Below are 20,800 nucleotides of genomic sequence, written 5' to 3'. Positions count from 1 at the left end.
TTGAACTCTTATTACTTAAAAATCATTACTTCTGACACAGCCAGGGTGAAATGTGCCTCATCATCAATTTAATATTGTTAGTATTCTATTTCCAAGAGAAAACTGAGCTAACTTCAAGTTAGTATATATAGAGAGGGAAAAGAGCAATTCCCCCACAAGGTTCAGGAAAATAACCAAAAGTATCATTGATTCTTAAATATTTTAAAGCAAAACAAAAATCATGTTTGTTTTACTTTCCTAAGTGTCCACTTTCAATGTTTAAATTTTTCATTCACTTATTGTGTCTGCACGCATGTACCACACAGTTTTGCACATGGAGGTGAAAGGACAACCTCGAAAACAAAGAAACAAACAAACAAAAACAAGCAAGCGAGCAAGCAAACAAACAGACAAGGGCAGTGGTAGCACACACCTTTAGCCCCAGCACTTGGAGGGCAGAGGCAGGCTCGATCTGTGAATTAAAGGCCAGCCAGGGCTACAGAGAGACTCACAGAAGCCCCCTGCCTCTGCCTCCTGGGCCCTGGGATGAGAAGTGCCACTATGTCCAACCTCAGAGGACAACTTGGGAGCTGGTTCCCTCCTTCCACCAAGCAGGACCCTGAATATCAAACTTGGGTTGGCGCCCTTGGTAACAAGCACCTACCTGTTGAGCCATCTTGCCAACCCAAAAAAGTGCTACTTCCTACATAGCAAACAAACAAACAAAACACTATCACACGCTCAGGCAATTACCACACCCCTCTCCTCCCCCCCCCAGCAGAATCAATGGGTTCTTCCGTCTACCTGCAAGGCTGCGAACATCATCATCTCTTCTTCCGTGCATTCAATCTCTTCCAGGAGAAGAGCCCATTTGGCCTGCTCGTACAGCTGATTGATTCTGATGGCGTCATACTGCAGAACAAAGGGGACATGGTCTGTAACACGGGGCCTTCAACAGCAGGACGTTCCCGATGCCAGGCGGCTCAGCAGTTCAGAGCTCAGCTCCAGCCTCCGTGTGAGACGGAGTTTTCCCGTGATTCCAGCTCCAGGGGGTTCAGACAGCTCTGGCCTCTGTGGCCACCTACAATCACATCCATCTAAATTTTAAAACAGTACATCTTTTAAAAAAGCATTCCGTGGGCGTTCTACTCTGGGTATGTGTGTACACTAGCTGCGCGCCTGGTGCCTGTTGGGTTATAGGCAGTGGTGAGCTGACATGTGAGGGCTGAGAGTGAGCCCCGTGCTCTGCAAGTTCTCCCAACCGTGACCCGCCTCTCCGCCACCGCTTCCCCACGTTTCAGACACAAGGGTCTCATTATGTAGCCTTGGACGGCTTGCTATCTAGACAGACTAACCCTGAACTCAGAGAACTCCTGCCTCTGCCTCCTGGTTGTTGCCATTAAAGGCACACGCCACCACACCCAGCTAAATACTTTTATTCTGCCCACATGTGTGCCTGCAGGCCAGAAGAGGGCACCAGATCTCATTATAGGTGGTTGTGAGCCACCATGTGGTTGCTGGGAATTGAACTCAGGACCTTTGGAAGAGCAGCCAGTGCTCTTAACCTCTGAGCCATCTCTCCAGCCCCCTAAATACTCACTTTTAAAGCATGGCAAAGTGAATGTAATAGTTTTTTTAATCTTTCATTATCAAAATAATTAATTCTAAAAAAGGAAGATATCTATTAGTGTTATATATGACTATAGATACATCTAATTTTCCAAGGAACAAAAGGGGGTCACGTAGCAACTGTGTGCTACAGTTTCACTGTAAGGAATCCAACCTGAAGTGGGGTGTGGGCACACGCCTGTTATCCTGGCACATGGCGGGGTGTGGGCATACGACTGTTATCCTGGCAAGTGTAAGGCCAAGGCAGGATGATCCTTGATTTCTGGGCCATCCCAGACTGCACAGCAAGATCTTGTCTCAAAAACAAACAAACCCTACAAAACCGAGTACTTGTAATTAGCACCCAGAGTCTAAGGGACTCACAAGTTTGAAGCCAGCCCAGGAAAAAAATTCAAACAAGGTACAAATAGAACGCTTTTTTTGTTTTGTTTTGTTTTTCAAGACAGGTTTTCTCTGTTACACAGAGTCCTGGCTGTCCTGAACTCACTTTGTAGACCAGGTTGGCCATGAACTCACAGCGATCAGCCTACTTCTGCCTCCCAGTGCTGGGATTAAAGGCCTGCGCCACAATTCCCTGACTAGAGGTTATTTTTTAACAATGTTGTTTTTGACTTGCTACAATAAAACCCAGTGATAACAAATTAATTATTTTGGGAAATACCTTGCTCATGGAAGAGAAGCCCTAAAAGAGGTAGATCCTTAGAAGGAGGAGCTATTTTAAGTATCCAAAGCTGATATGTTTGGAAAGTATGTTTATCTATGTTATTAGACCGTCCACTTAATTATATCAGCAAAAAGTAATACTTGTGAAATGTTAATCAAACATTCCACTCCCAACCTACAATTTAAAGTAGATACAATGGGGCCAGGAAATATGCCTTTTATAGTCCTATTACAAATAGTCTGCTTTATATGTGTGATGTAAAGGATTACATGAGCAAATAATGAAAGACACTAGATTAGAGTTCTCAACCTGTGGTCACAACTCTGGTGTGTGTATCAAATGACCCTTTCACGGGGGTCACCTGAGATTATTGAAAAACAGATACAGTCTACATAGAGAACAGAGAGTTCCAGGATACCCAGGGCTACATAGAAAGCAAAAAAACAAACAAACAAACAAAAACAAAAAAAAAACCAACAAAAAAACAAAAACAAAAACAAAAAACACAAACAACAACAACAACAAAAAACCCCACATAGAGTGATCTATGTATCTACCTACCTACCAACCAACCAATCATACTGGTGCCTTGCCTGCATGTATGTCCGTGTAAAGATGTTAGACTCTCTGGACCAAGAGTTACTGTGAGCTGCCATGTGGGAGCTGGGAACTCTGGAAGAGCAGTACTTCTAACCACCGAGCTATCTCTCCAGCCCCAGAAAATTATTCTTTACCTTACAATATAGTTGCAGGAGGTAATCTTTTTTTTTTTTTTTAATAATCAGAACCTTTGAAACACACATCAAAGAAAATATAATTACTTAACAAAAGAGAGAAGAAAAAGTTTAAACATGTTTTCCAACCTAGGAAAACACCAGATTTATTCAGAACACAAACACCTTTGCCTAAAGGGCTGGGTTTTGAGTGTTGTTCAAAACTAGCTACAGTCTCTTAACACTCAATATGAGAAGAGGAATAGAGGCCGAAAAGATCCTGTAAGTCCTCGGTACCTTTGGATTCAAATCAAAAAAGCTGTAGTACTTGAAGCGGAGCAGCAGCGCCTCGTTCTCCTTCACGTCTTGTTCCATGAGGGACCTGGAGGAGTCAAGCCACCTGCACAAAGTGGACACGCACTGAGAATCGTGGAGAGCACAGCCAGCCCGCCCCGCCCCACCCCCGCCCCACCCCCGCCCGGGGCGCCTGCACTCCCACCCGGCCGGGCCTGCTGCCAAGTGCCTTTTTAAGACTAATCCTAGAACTCGGAAGGCAGAGGCAGTGGATCTCTGTGAGTTCAAGGCCAGCTTGGTCTCCACAGAGATTTCCAGGTCAGCCAGGGCTACACAGAGATGCCCTGTCTCAAAACCAAACAAAACCAACACCAACCCAAACAACCCAAAACTTACCCTTGGTTGGTTTTTGCTTTATCAAGAAGAGCTTGAGGCTTGAACATTTTTGCCAGTATTTCTGGTGATGTTACTGGCTGACTGACAGCAAGTATCCCAGGGTTGCCTTCTGACAGGGCACTGTCGCCAAACCAGGCAGAAGTTGGTGACAAGGGGCTCCCATCGTGAGCATCGTACGTGGGCGTCATCGTCTTGCTGTAAAGCCCCGGGCTTGAGTATATGCTTCCTGGTGAGCGAGAAGAGGAGGCTGTGAGGAGCTGGCCAGAACCTTAGCGCGGCAGCGACACACACCACGGCAGGAAGCACACTGAGCCACAAGCTTAAATCTGGAAGGAAAGCGTCTCTGTGCGTTATTTACCTGCCTCAAAACACGGAAGAACTCCGCTCGCACACCAGAACACACAGTACCAAAGCGTGACAGTGTAATTAAGTTGGCGGAAACTCTGAGGAAAAAGCCACTTGAGGGAACTAGGAAGTGGGGCTACGGCTGAAGCGCGCAGGCCGACACTGTGTGTGACTGCGGTGAGGCTCACCTTTCAGAGGGCCAATGTGAAGAACATCGGTGCCTACAGGAAAGGAAAGACAGCGTTCAGAAGGCAAAGGGAAGAAGGCAACAGCAGAAGACGAGAGAATGAAAAGGCAGCGGGGAAACAGGAAGAGAGAACCGTGAGGAAACGCATCCAAACCTTGGGAGTGCCAACATAAATACAACCTCTTGTCCAACGGGAAGCGACACTGCGCTTTAACCAAGAGCAGCGTGACTTGTGTACGTACAGATGGCCTACCAGAGTCAAGGCGCCACAGCGTGACGTGTCTATGTACAGCTCAACTGGGAGAGTCAAGGCGCCACCTCACTGACCTCAGGCCTGTTGGTGACAGGCACAGTAGAGGCTACATAGATAAAACAAACACGTCAACAGAAGCACCATCCTGTGGTACAACTGGTCCTGTCCTGGTTGGTTGGTTTGTTTGATCTTGGTCCAGGCTGGTCTCAAACTTACAGTGATGGATCCTCTTGACTCATTCTCTTGCTGTAGTCACAAATGTGGAATTGCTATGACATTGTTACCGGATGGGAAAAGAAGAGTGGCTACCACTCTCCGCGCAGCTACCTAACTGAAGACGTGCTTAGGACTCCTCTTCCCTCCCAGCCCCACGCCGTGAAGAAGCCACGCGGAAGGACTTTCACTGAACGTGAGCGGGTCTTGTCGGCCATCCACAGCGACCCGTGCCTTGTGTTGTTATCAAACAACCTGTGGATCTGAGGTCTGAACTCTGCTCCGGCCTTTAGAGCAGACACTGGGACACAGCCTGAGGCACAGTTCGCTAGGAAAGTCATTTTCAAACTTAAAATCATGACGCTTCTGGGTAACGGTGCTCACACTTACGAAAGCTGGGGATCACTACCCGCCCCCCAAACCTGGTCCGAGATTGGTTCTGCTGAGGGAGTCCACAGAAATGCAGGCCAGGGAACTACTAGCTTCTAGGCAGAAGCTTGTTTATTTAAAAGAACTGTTGAATAAGCCTTTCACCAAGAATGTCAGAATATTGACCTTCCCCCCGCCTTAGTACGATGTACTTAAATTACTTAGAACTGAGTAAAGTTAAAATTGACTATTCTTCATGGCGCTTCCAATACAGAAAATATGTTTAACAGCGTCCACCCAGGCGGCTTCACTGCAGTCTGTATTTTACATATCACAGTCCTATTTGTCTGATGGATACTACAGGATTGTTATTATTTGGTGTCCCACAAATCTGTTTTCACCCTGGAGAATAAGCTGAGGCATTGAGGCTAAAGGACTTGGTCACGGTCAAGAGCTGGCAAACTGCAGAGCCATGCCAGGAACCAGCCGTCTCGGGTGCCTGCACCCAGTACAGCTCACACCATTCCCAACTCCTCTGTGTCTGATTGCTCAGGACCTTGGTGCCCTGGCAAGCGAAGCTTCAGTCAACAGTTTTGTGCTTATTTCCCAATTCTGGTTGCACCGCTGGGTCAGAAGGCACACATAGTTTAAATTCCTTCAGGCCCAGCTCAAAGGCTAACTCAGCTAGCTTGTTTTCCTACTTGCCTGTTTTCTATCTATTTCAGGCAGAAATCAAATGCAGAGTAAGATGAAGTAGCAGATTTAGTCAGCAACAAAATATGGAAAGATAACTTAAAAACTACGTAGAAGTGGTCCAAACAGCACCGTATTCTAGCTGCCACGCACAGTCCTCTACAGACAGTGAAGGCCTCCCGTGGCTCCTGGGAGGACGGCTGTATTAAGACACAGTAGAAGGGCCAAAAGCAAATGTGCAGGTGAGACGGGCTGATGTAAGGGTAATATCACTAAAGACCAAGTTATAAATAAGAGGCGACAGTCTAGGCATGTGAAGACCAGTAGACTAAGAGGCACTGACAGTTAAAACAGGAAATGTTCTACCATCACAGTGTTTATCAAGGAAATGAGATACTATTTGTTGTCAAAATGGTAACAATGTAGAGAGACGTACAGTGTAAGAATGCAGAAACAATGTAGAGAGACGTACAGTGTAAGAATGCAGAAACAATGTAGAGAGACGTACAGTGTAAGAATGCAGAAAGATGTACAATGCACAACGCTGGGCAGAGTGAGGGACGGGGCATGTTCATATACTACTGATGGGAGGAAATGTGAGCTCCAGCAGCTTCCTGCGTCTATAGGACACAGGTAGAGAAACCTTTTCTGCATATGGAAACTTCTGAGAGCCTTTAAAAGGACTTGGAAGAACTCTCTTCTCTGCTGCAGAAAAAGCATCAAAATCCTGGTTGGGGTGGGGGGTGAGGAATGGGGGTAGGGGGAACTGAGTTTGGGGGCTCCACAGCAAGTCTCAGGCTAGCCAGCTTTGCACCTTGACACACACACACACACACACACACACACACACACACACACACACACACACACACACAGTACCGTCACCTTGTATTACAAAGTGTTACAATGTGGTTGTCAAGAAATGGCTGATTTGGGGGCTGAAGCGCTCAGTTCCCAGCACCCATGTCAGTCAGGAAGCTCTTAACTGCCTGGGACAGCAGTTCCAAGGGACCCAAAGTTTAAAAGCAACTTTCAGCATTAGCTTAGCATATTTTCTGTATTATTTGAGTTTATTAGAGTGAAATTATATTCAGTGTATTTCTGTAACAAAATATAAGGTTCATTAGAATATATTACTGCTTGAAGGAAACGCTATCTATCTATCTATCTTCCCATTTTAGTTGGCAAAATAAATTGAGGAAAAATTTAACCTTTAATATACATACGCACACATATATATTCTTTTGTTCTTTAAAGAACAGGTTTTGATACTTTAGAGAATATTTTGATACTTAAAGTAGTAAATATACAATTAGGAAAAAACCTGCTTCCTATACAAATACTTTTCCTAATAAAGTGAAATAGAATATTTATTATATTCTGTATTAATGTAGAACCTAGATTTTTTTCCTTTCCTAGATACATTCCTGAAATTTTTTCAAGAAAAGTTTTTATGTTTGTTTGTTTATTTGTTTATTTATTTATTTATTTATGAGACAGAGTTTCTCTGTGTAGCCTAGGCTGTTCAGGACTCACTTTGTAGACCAGGCTGGCTGGCCTTGAACTCACAGCGATCCACCTGCCTCTGCCTCCCGAGTGCTGGGATTAAAGGCGTGTGCCACCATACCCAGCCAAGAAAAGTTTTTAATGAGATAATTTCCACTTGTATAATAAATTCAGCCATTGGGTTTTTAGAAAATCAGTGACTACACTACAGAAAGTGTTCTTAGCTTGAAAAGCTGCTTTGGGTCTGGTGTGGTAGTTAGTGCACAGCTGCTGGTCCCAGACTGGGCTCCCAATGCGGGAAGGCTGCCCAGAGTTCATCTGTCCAGAAGCCATCTCTGGCAACATGGTGAAGTCACACCAAGCAGGGCGATGTAGCTGTTACAATTTATAGTGTATGTGTGTACATCTGTCGGTCAGGCAGAGTGGAATCTGACACACAGGTTATACACACACATAGTCTCCATAAAAACCACATGCTAGCCACTGCAAATCAGAGAGCTACGAGGGGAGGAGCCTGCGGGCTGCCTCGGGGATGCCGTGTGTGCCGCCCATTCCTCTACCAAACCAGGGAATCTTCTAAAAGGGATTAGCCATTAACCCAACCATGACAGCCCAAAGCCCGGGAGTCAGTGAAAGCGAGTTGTGTGTGGGCACAGGCGGCCTCCTTCCACGGTCACTATCACAACTCAGGGAGCGGGAGGGGGGGGAGGAGGGGCAGCCTAGATAAGAAGCCACTAGATCGCCCAACGCTTCGACTCCGCTCGCATCCACACACATAGTTTTCCTGTGCTTCTCAGACCTGGAAGCTATTCCTACTCATTTCTGGGTCACAGATTCCTCTGCACGCTGAGAGGCACCATTGGTTTCTGGGCTCCTGAGCTCACTCAGCTTCCCAGACTCTAGTGCCCGAGACTGACAAGACCTTCCATGTTGTGGCTTCTAGTGTGGATGACCTCACACTGCTCGATCACCGCACACACAGCATACAGCAGAAAGATTCCTTGCGGAATTGAAATTTATTTCTTTTTCTTTAATAATCAAAGTTGGGGGCAGAAACCAGCAAAAGCTGGATTGTGGCCTTTGGACACTGAAACTTTGCTAGAATTAAGGGTCTTTGTGTCCTCGGAAAGTGGGTAGGGGCATGTGGCTCGATGGTCAGAGCTTCAGTCTCGTGAAGGACAGACCTGACAGACCTTAGCTACCTTTACTGGCGGCCTGGCTACAGGCAGCTGACTCAGCCTGGGTCCCTCGTGCTGCCTATTAGTCAGGCCTGGGTGAGACGGAAACACTAGCATTGCACGTCCAGGAAGTTAAGTTACTCAAGGAATGCGGCCTCTGGCAGCAGCCGTCTTTCAATACAACCCTGGGTCCATTCTTTAAAAGGTATGAAGGGGCTGGAGATGGCTCAGTGGGTAAGAATGCTCTTCCAGAAGACCCAGGCAGATTCCCGGCATCCACACGGCAGCTCACAACCGTCTCTAACTCCAATTCTAGGGGCTTGACACCCTCTTCCAGCCTCTCTGAGTACTGCACACACATGGCACGCACAAACATGCACACATGCAAAACACCCACAAACAGAAAATCAAATTTCCAAGTAAAAAAAAAAAAAAAAGAAAGAAAGAAAGAAAAGAAAAAGATCCCTTGCATAGCTGTCCAGTAGTATCCTTAGGACACTCAGAGCTGCCGGAAAACCAGGCCTGAGAGAAGAACTGAGGAAAGACAGAAATAAATAGCAACTGCAGTCTGAGTGAAAAGGAACTAGCCAGAAACTAGGCAGAGAAGGGGAAGATCCTGAGTTCCCAGCAAGAGTGAAACCTTCATCTCCCCCACCCCAGGAAAAACCCCTATCAGGTGTGGTGGCGGCGCAGGCAGCGAGGTGTGAGGGCCACCACAGGTGTGGTGGTGGCACAGGCCTGCAGGCAGCGAGGTGTGAGGGCCACCACAGGTGTGATGGTGGCACAGGCCTGCAGGCAGCGAGGTGTGAGGGCCACCACAGGTGTGGTGGTGCAGGCCTGTAGGCAGCGGGGTGTGAGGGCCACCACAGGTGTGGTGGTGCAGGCCTGTAGGCAGTGGGGTGTGAGGGCCACCACAGGTGTGGTGGTGCAGGCCTGTAGGCAGCGGGAGTGGGGGGGGGGGTGGGTAGAGGGGTGGGGGGGGGGTGTGAGGGCCACCACCCTCTGTGTGGGAGGTCAGAACAATGAGCAAAGGTAGCTGGCCACACCGCCAGGCTCCATTCAAGTGAAAACCAAAACCGAGCTGCTGAATTTAGTGAGGACCAGTAATCAGAAAAGACCACGAGGGAAGAGGTGGAAGGACTGGGCCTCGGCGACTGGGCAGACAGCTTCCTGTGGACCGGAGTTCTGTTCCCAGCCCTCATGGTGGGCGGCTCACAATCGCCAGGAGATCTGACGGGGTTTTGGCCTCTTCTGACACTGCACACATATGTACGCCTCTCCCTACATACACTTATATAAAAAGATTGGGACTCTGGCCAGCAGACACACACTTTTAGTCCTACATAAAGTGAGAAAAGGAGTACGTATGTATTTATGTTTTCAAGACGTTACTGGCCCCAAGGTATCCCTCCTCATGGCTGAAAGAGACCTTCCATTGTTATCTGTTAACACTGGGTGACTCCTGGGGCCAGGGGTAGTCCGTGTACTCAGCTGAGCTCCTAATGCTGGCTGTACAGAGTTCCACTGTCTTCATAATTTGCTAGAGTGGCTGACAGAATTCAGAAACTACGTCACTAGTCCCTAAGAGGCACAGGACATCGGTTATCTCCATCCACTCCGGCGGCCATGCCCAGCACCGGGATAAGCCACTAACCTGGAAGCTGCAGCTCACTTTCTTTTGGGTAGCGGTGGAGGCTTAATTACAGAGACAAGATGGCTCCTGGTTATCACTATGGCTTAGCTGGGACTGTTTTCCAGGGACAAAGGGGTGAGGTCTGGCTCCAGTGTGGCAGCATGAAGGAGGAGACAGACAGCATCCGGTCACTGGAGCACTGCCTTTAGAAGGAGATGAGCTAATGCGTGGAGAACTCCGAGTAAGTTCTCTTGAGGGGTTTTGTTTTAAAGGTCTGGCCTCTGAGTCCTCCTCTGGTGTCTTCTCCTTCATGCATGGCAATGCACGCCATCAGCTACAAGATCTTTAACCACGCTGGCATCATGCCCTGGAGCCAGCACACTATCAGCTAAGTAAAATGGAGCTCCCAGCCACAGCTATGTCCCAACTGTAGCAGTGACCAACACAACTTCCGGCCCTTCTCCCTGGGAGGCGGGGGAGGTACCAAGTCTCTAGTCATATAGTCGGTTTCTCAGACACCCAGTCCCATCCTTCAGAGCCTTCCAAAAGTTACCTCATTAACATAGACTTGGGTGTGGCTAGAAGCACACCCTTGGGTGTGGCTAAAAGGAGCAACAACCTCCTTCATGGCTTTTATTATTATTACAAGAGGTTTAGAGCCTGGGTCAGCACCATAAAGGACAACAAAATGTCCTTTTAAAAATTATGTCACTCGGGGGCTGGAGAAATGGCTCAGAGGCTATAGAGCACTGCTTGCTCTTCCAAAGGTCCTGAGTTCAATTCCCAGCAACCACATGGTGGCTCACAACCATCTATAGTGAAATCTGGTACCCTCTTCTGGTATGCAGGCATATGTGAAGATGAAACACTGTATACTTAAATAAATAAATCTTTAAAAAAAAAAAATTATGTCACGCCGGGCATGGTGGTGTACACCTTTAATCCCAGCACTCTCCAGGGCAGCCAAGGTTACACAGAGAAATCTTGTCTTAAAGACCTCCCCCGAAAAAAGTTACAACTATTCTTTTTTTTAAAGTATGTGAGAGCTTTCTACCATCCATTCCTCCTCCAAAATTACTGATTAGAAGTAAATTCAATAATCTTTCTAAAATAATTTTCTCTGTAAATAATTCAGAAACCCACTGCTCTGTAATGCACTGATAACTTCTTCAACTTGCCGTCAGATAGCCTCCACTGTGGTCTGGAACCACTCTGGAGGCTTCTCCCCCAAGAACTGGCTCCAACATGATCTTCGTCAGTTATGCCTTCTGCCTTTTTTTTTTTAAACAATAAAACTCTGACCTCTGGTACACTTTTAATGCTAGCATTCAGGAGGCAGAGGCAGGTAGATCTCTGTGAGTTCAAGGACAGCCTGGTCTACATAGAGAGACCCTGCCTCAAAAATCAAACAAACTTAATTCACAAACTAAATTCCTGAATATACCCTGATTGAGACGAGTAATATTGGCCCCTGAATTCCTAGCACGCTTTCTAATTCACTTAGCATGTATGTGTAACTTCTTAATGTATAAAAACTGCTTTTCAACTAGCCTGAAAGCAACCTGAGTAGTAAGTGCATCATCTTGTCTGTATTTCCCAGAGCACCACCAGTACATGAGTATTAGCAGAATACATACTTTCCTAACTTTCTTGTGCCATAATTCTATCCTCCTTGAAATGTGGGTAGTTACACATCCACCCCAAAGGCCGGGGTGGGACTCCAGTTTCCACAGGTAAAGTGCATTTCGTGGCTGTGGACCACTGCATGGCTTGCACCACTGTTGCACCAACAGGCTTTCACCATCACCATGCCAGAATTTAAATGGCCAGACATGAACTACATAAGCAAACTGAGCTCAGACATGTGCAGCATGGGTGGCCAGCGGAAACATGGCCGCCACAATGTCGACAGGGCCGGACCGAGTCCAGGACTACAGGACTATTAACCTATTTAGTCTTCCAGGGACAAATAATTACCTCCCTGCCTGATGTATGCCATAGGCTGAGCAGGTCTTAGTTTTTATATATATATTTTTTAAAAAAAGTAAGAGATTCCCTCTGTGCAGGGAGTGTACAATTATTAGGGGACACAAGTCAGTATGGAGACAGAAAGTCTTAAGATGGGAGGGTGCCCAGTTCAGCTGGGAAAGGAATGGGTGGGGACGGGAGCTCGCTTCTCAAAGGACTCCTAAAGAAAAAAGTAGGGAGCCAAAGAGACCAGGATATGCAAAACACAGAAAAGCCTTATGTAAGTAAGTAAGGTTTTAGGTACTAATGTATCAACAAAACAGTGATTTCCCACCCCCCCCCCCACCCCGCAGTCTACCTATCAAAAAGCTTCCAATTTCTGCCAACTAAAGCGCTAAGTCCAATCCTGGGACTAATAACGTGTCCAGACTCTGAGCAAAGGACCAGGCTCCGTCTTCACTGATTCAACGATCAGCATATGATACGATGACCAGCAGGTCCTTCAAGGCACTGTGAGGAAAGGGGCTGACGGGGACCAGGCCGCCCTCCTCCTGACCTACAGTGTGAGCCCTGTACCCCTAACGAAAGGCACACAGTTCAGGCTCTGGGTCTCACCTGATCCAGGAGTGATAAGAGGTCCTTCCAACTCAAGCGCTTCGTCTTCAGAATGGTCATCTAGCTTTTTCTTTTTTTTCTTTGTGGGATCTCTGGGTTTTTTTAAGAGAGAAAGTTCTTCAGGGTGTCTTATATCTGTTAAGGAATGGATTAGATGAAGTTAGCGCACTGAGTTTACTTAACCCATTTCAAGGTATGAATCTGTCACTTCCTTCTGTGTTCGTGCCTGTCAGCTTCTGCCCAGCACTGCTACCACACTGATGTTTGACATGCTAACACTCCCCCAAAACTGTATATAGCTCACACACATCTTCCATTCTCAGCACTAGGGGAAAAAAAAAACACCAAAGCTCTCTTAATTCATTATTAGCTAATAAATATAACGGCCTCAAAGCCGTCAGAGAATCTACAGGACACAGAAGGGAACTTCACTGGAACTGGTGGCACACGGCTTCAATCTCAGGCAGGTGACTTCCAGGCCAGCCTGGTTTACACGGGTTCCAGGATAGCCAGGGCTATCCTAAAAGAAAGAAAATGCTAGAACTCTTATCTGGTACCAATCACTATGTCATAAAGTACATACGGTACATGAAGCCTATGTAATGATTATCCTATACAACAGGCATTTTCCTTTAACTTCATATCTATGAGTGTTTTGTCTGCGTGTATGCCTGTGCACTGCTTAGGGCCATAAGCTAGCATGTGGGTGCTGGGTACTGAATCCTAGTCCTCTGAGAAAGCAGCCAGTGCGCTCAGTTTCTGAGCTATTTCCCAGATCGTATGCACCAGCACGCCTCCAGAGGGACTGGCGTGGGGATGCATGGAGGGGAGAGTTGCTGAGGTAGCGGGTGCTGAGGTAGCAGGGTCTGCAATCTGGTCACTGTAAACTGACTAGACACACATGCTTGCCCGCACCCTCTGCCGTTAGCATGGTGGCTTAACCAACGGGCTGTAACGCTGCAGTTGTCAGTGCCAGCTTTGGAACTCTGAGTTTCCGCTGCCACCTGGTACTGGCAATCTCTAAAAAGAGCTAACAGCAACGCAGTGGAAAAACACTTTTCCACATCTCTGGTGATGTCAGGAGTCTTGTGCACAGACCCTGCTCCGGGCGCTCCAGCAGTTCCTGAGGGCATCGGAACCTGGGACTCCAAGGTTCCTCCATTTTCACCTGGAAGCCGGTGATGCTCAGAACCGTCCCGCGACAGAAGCGTACACTTCCGGTGCTCTGCTTGGTAGCCACCCGGTGGTGGGAAATGCAGAGCCACACAGACCCAAGCAAATATTTCTTACATGTTAGATGCAATATGCACTATGTTCCTGAACTGCAAGACTCAATATTATCCCTCCCACAAAATTAGTGGGACCTCAGTCAGCTCTCCCTTAGTTGAGAAGCAGGTTTAAAAAGTGTAAGTGTGTATGTGTGTGTGTGCACGCACGTGTGTGTGCCCATGAGAGCATGTGTAGAAACCAGCAGTCAGTCAACATCAGGTATCTTCCTCAATTGTTCCCTACATTATTTTTTAAGATAAGGCCTGGCACTGAACTCGGAGGGTAGTGACTGGCTAGGCTGGCCGCCCAGTGAACCCTCGTGCCCTCCGGTCTCCAGCTCCCTGCACGGGTGTTACAAGTGCACACCATTGTGTCTGGCCTTTTACTCAGGTCCACACTCAGGTCCTCACGCTTATGCAATAAGCCAACTGCCCACCCTCACAGAGTCTATGAAAGACAAAACAATCCATAAGAGACATTTTCTTTGAAAATAATAAAATGAGTGACCTTAGACGAATTGATTTCGAGTCATCAAAAAGTTACAACAATAAAGAGGTGGTGCGCAAACTGAGGAAAGCGCCAAAGCCGTTCAAACGGAAGGGAATGCCTCCCACAAACACTGCTAAACAATGAAAGATTCGCAGAGGCTTTCAAAGGAAACATTAGCATTTACCTAACTCCATGTGTTAAAAATTAATTCTTGATGAACTGTGGGCCTGCATCCAACAGTAAAAGCGGAAGACACAGGCAGGACAGAGGCAGTCTGAGGAGGTTGTACCCGCTCCTCCCCTGAAGCTCACGTGTGTGCTCACTTGGCTTCCACTGGTGGCGCTGTCTGAGGAGGCTGGGTGAAGGCCTACATCACTCTAAGCGTGTACAGCTTTGCCCACTTCCGCTTCACGTGCGTGTGAAGAGGTGTGCTCATCTGCTCCAGCTCCTCCCACCCCACCTGCTGCTGGCTGCCAGGCCTCCCTCAGGATGGACTCTTATCTTCTCGAGCCCTAGGCCAAAATAAGTGCTTTCCTCTGTAAGTTGCTTCTGGTCAGGGCACTTTGCCAGAGCCACGGAAACGTAACCAACACAGATACAAACCCTCCCACCCCACGCCACCAACTGCCTTTGGGGCGGAGAGTGGTTGGGAGCCCCTGCTAATTCTTGCAGAAGACCCATGCTTGGTTCCCAGCACCCATACCAGGTGGCTTACAACCAACTGTAACTCTACTTCCTGAAGGGCTGCTGCCCTCTGCCGGCCTCTGCTGCCTTCTGCTGGCACAGGCACACATATGGTACACATACACATGCGGGCAGGCATTCACACATAAAATAAAAATAAGAGCACTGGCTGTTCTTCCAGAGGACCCAGGTCTGAGTCCCAACACTACATGGAGGCTCACAAACCTCTGTAATTCCCTTTCCAGGGGAATCCAATACTCTCTTCTCGCCTCGCATTTGGCACACAGATATATACACAGGCAAAACATACATACACATAAAATAGAAGTAAATAAAAAATTTAAATTATCCAACCTGCATTTTGAAAGGCACTGTTCAGAAAATTAAGAGAGAAGCAATATATTGGTATCAAATGTTTGCAAGCACACCTAAAAGACTAGTATTTAAAATATGTAAATAATATTTACTATTCAAGAATAAAGCCACTGGGACTAAAGACTGGGACAAACGTTTCATCAATGAATGGCCCAGAAGATAATGGATTACCACTCATCAAAGAAATGTGGATTAAATTATAATGAGATAGCACTCTAATCCCCCACCTAACACACACACACACACACACACACACACACACACACACACACACATCAAAGCGCCTTCAAAGACGCACAGGTGGGAACTATGACAGGCAGTGAGAGCCATCTGCAGCATTCATACGCAGCTGGCTGGGCTGGGAAGTGAGGGACTCCGTGGAGCAGCCCCCCAGTTCCCACAGTGTAGACATGCAGCTGGCACACAGCTTGGATGCCCTCCTGTACACCCCACAAAGTGAAAAGCACATCCACAGCAGCTTTATTCATAAGTTCCAAACTGGGAGTAACTCCAATGGATTTTTCTTTAATGTGCAATTTGCATATTATTAGAAACAATGCTCATACAATGAAGCCCATTCACCAGGAGGAAGAAACAGCCTATTGACACATATAGCACAGTGAAGGGGTCTAAATTAAGTGGAAGAAGCTAATCCAAAAGGAGAAAAATCCATGATTAACACCTATGATTCCACTAACAAAATTCCAAGAAGCCAACAGATCTCAGTGACGGACAGCAGCTGAGTGGTACCAACAGGGAAAATTGACAGAAGATGGAAAACAGTTTGTTTTTAAACTGTGGTGAGTTTGCAGGTGTAGACACAGCCCTCAAAATTCAAACTGGATGTTGAACCAGGAAGACGGAAGTAAGTTTAGTCCTTAGAGCAAGCTCCAGGGCAAGGCCGTCTCACAATCCAAACCAAACACTTCACAGTTTTACAGTTTAATGGGTGCGGACAGTTGTGTATTCGTCACATCACAATCTACTTAATAAAGGGCCAGGTATGGAGGTGCAGGCCTTTACTCATCACCGAGGAGACAGAGACCTCTGTGAGTTCAAGACCTGGTCTACTATAGTGAGTTCGAGGCCAGGCGGTCGCCTAGTGCAACACTATCTTAAGAAAAGAAAAAGTGCAGAGAGATGGAAAAGCCAAAAATAAGGAAGAGGGAAAAGAGCTGCAGAAAGCAGGCTGTGACAGAAGCTCACTCACAGCACCACGGTCCTTTAAGTGGCAGCCTTCCAGCTCACAAAATCACATCTGACCCACTAGAAAGCTTTGTCTCAAGGAAACCCGAAACTAAGATCTACCATCTGGCTATCGGGCCAAGAGACACAATTTAAGGTAAGAAAACACAGCCAAATTACCTGAACTCAAACCAAAGACCTTTGTTTACCAGAACTCAGACAGGATACCCAGCCTGCCAGGGCCTGAGCTTCCCCATTAACTGCTGTCAAAAGTAAGGGATAAGAATTGTTTTGTCTTATTTACAAGTTTCCTTTTGTCCATGAGACACACATTCTCCAACCCCCAACGGGTGCCCAGCAACCTCCGATGGTAGCAAACTCTGCAGTGGGTTCTTGTACATACATGTACATACATATATAACGATAAGAAAGCCCACAGCACAGATTAAATGGCGACCAATAATTAAAGGACAATCTCTACATAGACTCCAACAAACAAAAGTTACATAAACACAATGTGGCCAATTTCGCCCTTGTTCTTCCTGTGGTATCTGAGACGTTCTCGGAGGGCACTTTTAGGCTTCTTTGCAGACCCAAATTGCCAACACTGCATCTCTTGCACTCTGAGACCACTAAGGGCTAAACACAAACCGTGACAGCGATGTGCTAACTTGATGGCAACTAGGTGGCTAAGGGCAGGGTGTGCAACTGGGCAAAGGGTGAGGCAAGGGGAGGTTTCACTATCCTGCTTAGAAGGCTACAAAACTTATAGCTGTCTATTTCTGGAATTTTCCATTAAATATTATATCCTCTGTAAACATAATGACCATTTCTTCTAATACTGATGCCATTACTAAGTTCTTCTACAAACACCTGGGTTCATCTTTCTTTATGCCACGTTTCTCTTGCGAATGACTGTACTGATTCCACCAGAGGCCATGGCAACCTTAAGGCAAAAGTGGAGCAAGAAGACACGTGTCTTGCTATTAAAAAGCTTGCTGTGAACTCTGTGTATAGCTGAGGATGACCTTCGACCCCAGGTCTTCTTGCATTCACTACCTTCCAAAGACAGGGATGACACATATGACGGCTAGTTAGGACAGGATGACACGTATGACGGCTAGTTAGGACAGGATGACACATATGACGGCTAGTTAGGACAGGAGGACACGTATGACGGCTAGTTAGGACAGGAGGACACGTATGACGGCTAGTTAGGACAGGGATGACACATATGACGGCTAGTTAGGACAGGAGGACACGTATGACAGCTAGTTAGGACAGGGATGACACATATGACGGCTAGTTAGGACAGGGATGACACGTATGATGGCTAGTTAGGACAGGATGACACGTATGACGGCTAGTTAGGACAGGATGACACGTATGACGGCTAGTTAGGACAGGAGGACACGTATGACAGCTAGTTAGGACAGGGACGACACATATGACGGCTAGTTAGGACAGGATGACACGTATGACGGCTAGTTAGGACAGGATGACACATATGACGGCTAGTTAGGACAGGAGGACACGTATGACGGCTAGTTAGGACAGGAGGACACGTATGACGGCTAGTTAGGACAGGGATGACACATATGACGGCTAGTTAGGACAGGAGGACACGTATGACAGCTAGTTAGGACAGGGATGACACGTATGACGGCTAGTTAGGACAGGGATGACACGTATGATGGCTAGTTAGGACAGGGTGACACGTATGACGGCTAGTTAGTACAGGAGGACACATATGACGGCTAGTTAGGACAGGGATGACACGTATGACGGCTAGTTAGGACAGGATGACACGTATGACGGCTAGTTAGGACAGGGTGACACGTATGACAGCTATTAGGACAGGGATGACGTATGATGTCTAGTTGTAACTGTTAACTGGGCACAATCTAAAACTGTCTGGGAACACTCTGGTCTCTGCAGATCATATAAATCTTTTTCTTTTCTTTTCTTTTCTTTTCTTTTTGTCCTTTTAAAATTACCTGGGAAGAGGTTCTCAGTGAGTGACTGTCTAGATCCTGGTGACCTATTGGTACGTCTGCGGGGATGGCCATGATTGATATGTCGTCTGCAGGGACAGCCATGATTGATATGTCGTCTGCGGAGACGGCCATCGCTGACATGGGAAGATGCAGGCCACTGTGGCCAGCACGCTCCCTGGGTTTGGGTTCTGGAAAGTCTCATCTGGCAGGAAGTTAATATGTAGAATATATTTTTTAAAAAAACTCAAAAACATTAAATCCTTCCCCATAAACCATCCAATCAAAAATGGGCAAAGAATTTCCACAGAAGAAACACAGAGAGGCTAGAGAGGGGGGCTCTGTGGCTGGGCTGCTTTTCAGAGAGCCTAGGTTAGAGCACCGCACGCCAGCTCACAACTGTCTGAACTTCAGTCCCACCGGATCCAATGTCCTTTTCTGATCTCTAACAGACAAACATAATAAAAATAAAGATGAAAAATTCTAAAGGAGAGGAAACACAGAGAGCCAATAAGTATTTATTTTTTGGTTTTTCGAGACAAGGTTTCTCTGTGTAATAGCTCTAGCTGTCCTAGAACTCGCTCTGTAGTCCAGGCTGGTCTCGACCTCACGGAGATCCACCTACCTCTCCCTCCCAAGTGCTAGGATTAAAGGCATGTGCCACCACGGCCAAGCTGCCAATAAAAGTATTTAAAACAAAATATTTCACATCATCAGTAGTCAAAGAAACACAAATAAAAAACTTCACTGAAATCTCATTTCACCCCAGTGAGAATATCTATCATCAAAACGTCCAGTGTGGGGCTGAACAACTGAAGAGCACCGGCTGCTCTTCCAGAGGACCCAGGTTCAAATCCCAGCACCGGCATGGTAGTTCATAACTGTCTATATAAACTCTAGTCCTCTAGTGCTCTCTCTGGCTTCCTTGGGTACCAGGCACACACATACATGCAAGCAAACACTCACATCTATAAAATTAAGTAACAGGAACCTGTATTACTAGTGAGTGTGGAGTAGTGCAGCCGCTATGGAAATCTGTGTGGGGCTGTCTCTGAGAACTGACAAACGAGCTACCATGTGTTCCAGTTCTAACAGGCTGTGTAGACACTCGGAGCCGTTAGTAAGACAGCACGCCACAGGGGTCTGGGCATGTAATGTTCATCCCTACACTACTCACTATAGCTGAGATTTGGAAATCGTGACACAGAAGCACAACAGAATTTCATTCCACTGTAAAGAATAAAATTCATGACTTTTTTTGGGGGGTGGGAAATGAACGGAACTGAAGATAACCATGTTTAGTGAAATAAGCCAGTCGAAGACAAACATTCCATGTTTTCTCTCATAATCAGACTCTTCCCCTTCTCCCCACACATGAATGACATGTAATCATATACATACATATGTGTGGTGGACATGAAGGTAAAAGCGGATTATATGGGAGAAGGGGCCAAAAGATATGCAAGAGAGTAAGAGGTGACGGAGGAGGAAGAGACCAACACTGCATTTAGTGGAATCTGGATTCATCAATATACATATATAGAGAGAGAAAGTATGAAAATAGAAGAAAGAGACGATTGGGGAGGAGAAACAGGGCGGGTAATGGGGCGGAACATGAGTAAAATACAATAATACATATTCAGGAAGATGTCATATGGGGCCCGGTATTTTACACAACTAGTGATACCAACAAAACAGATATGCATATTTTAGTTACATAACTAAGAAGCAAGGGTTTCTTTCCTTTTTGAAATGGTGTCTCCCTCACTATGTAGCCTTGGGGCTAGCCTGGAACGCATTACGTGGACTAGGCTAGCCTTGAACTCATAGCAATCAGCCTGCCTCTGCCTCCAAGTGCTATGATTAAAGGTGTGCGCCACCACGGCTGGCTCGTCATTCTTGTATATTCAAGAGTTAACAGTAACTCCCCCCTACGTGTGGCTTTTGGGTCTGGTGCCTCATTACGATGACTGGGTATGTTCAGGAACCCAGGAGATACTTCAGATGAGCTTTCTGACCGGAATTTACCTGACTAATACAATCGAGTCACTGTTCTCCCAGGTTTTTCCTACTTCATACAAATGTGTGGTGTGCATTACCTGTGCTCATGTGTGTGGGCATGCATGGTGTGTGCGCACAGGTCCTAAGTTGCTGTGGGAATCTTCCCCC

At 46.6% G+C, this 20,800-nt stretch overlaps 1 protein-coding gene across 6 annotated transcripts in view; it reads right to left on the bottom strand.

Annotated features, from left to right (window-relative positions):
• FERMT2 (FERM domain containing kindlin 2) overlaps nt 1–20,800 on the bottom strand; it is an 80,000-nt gene that overhangs the window by 12,394 nt on the left and 46,806 nt on the right. For 3 of the 6 annotated variants that reach the window (XM_084797082.1, XM_084797083.1, XM_084797085.1), the window contains exons 4-8: nt 12,636–12,770; nt 4,209–4,241; nt 3,676–3,901; nt 3,283–3,385; nt 784–891 (exon numbers count right to left, since the gene is read on the bottom strand). In XM_084797082.1, the coding sequence (XP_084653208.1) occupies nt 784–891; nt 3,283–3,385; nt 3,676–3,901; nt 4,209–4,241; nt 12,636–12,770 (605 nt within the window). The remainder of the gene's footprint in view (nt 1–783; nt 892–3,282; nt 3,386–3,675; nt 3,902–4,208; nt 4,242–12,635; nt 12,771–20,800) is intronic. The other 3 variants (XM_084797084.1, XM_084797086.1, XM_084797087.1) reach the window with 1 other exon arrangement.

Source organism: Acomys minous (genome assembly GCF_964271855.1).
Source record: "Acomys minous genome assembly, chromosome: 9".
In the NCBI taxonomy this organism is placed as follows: domain Eukaryota; kingdom Metazoa; phylum Chordata; class Mammalia; order Rodentia; family Muridae; genus Acomys; species Acomys minous.
The sequence above is the reverse complement of the archived record's forward strand: the minus strand, read 5'-3'. Positions and strand labels throughout refer to the sequence as shown.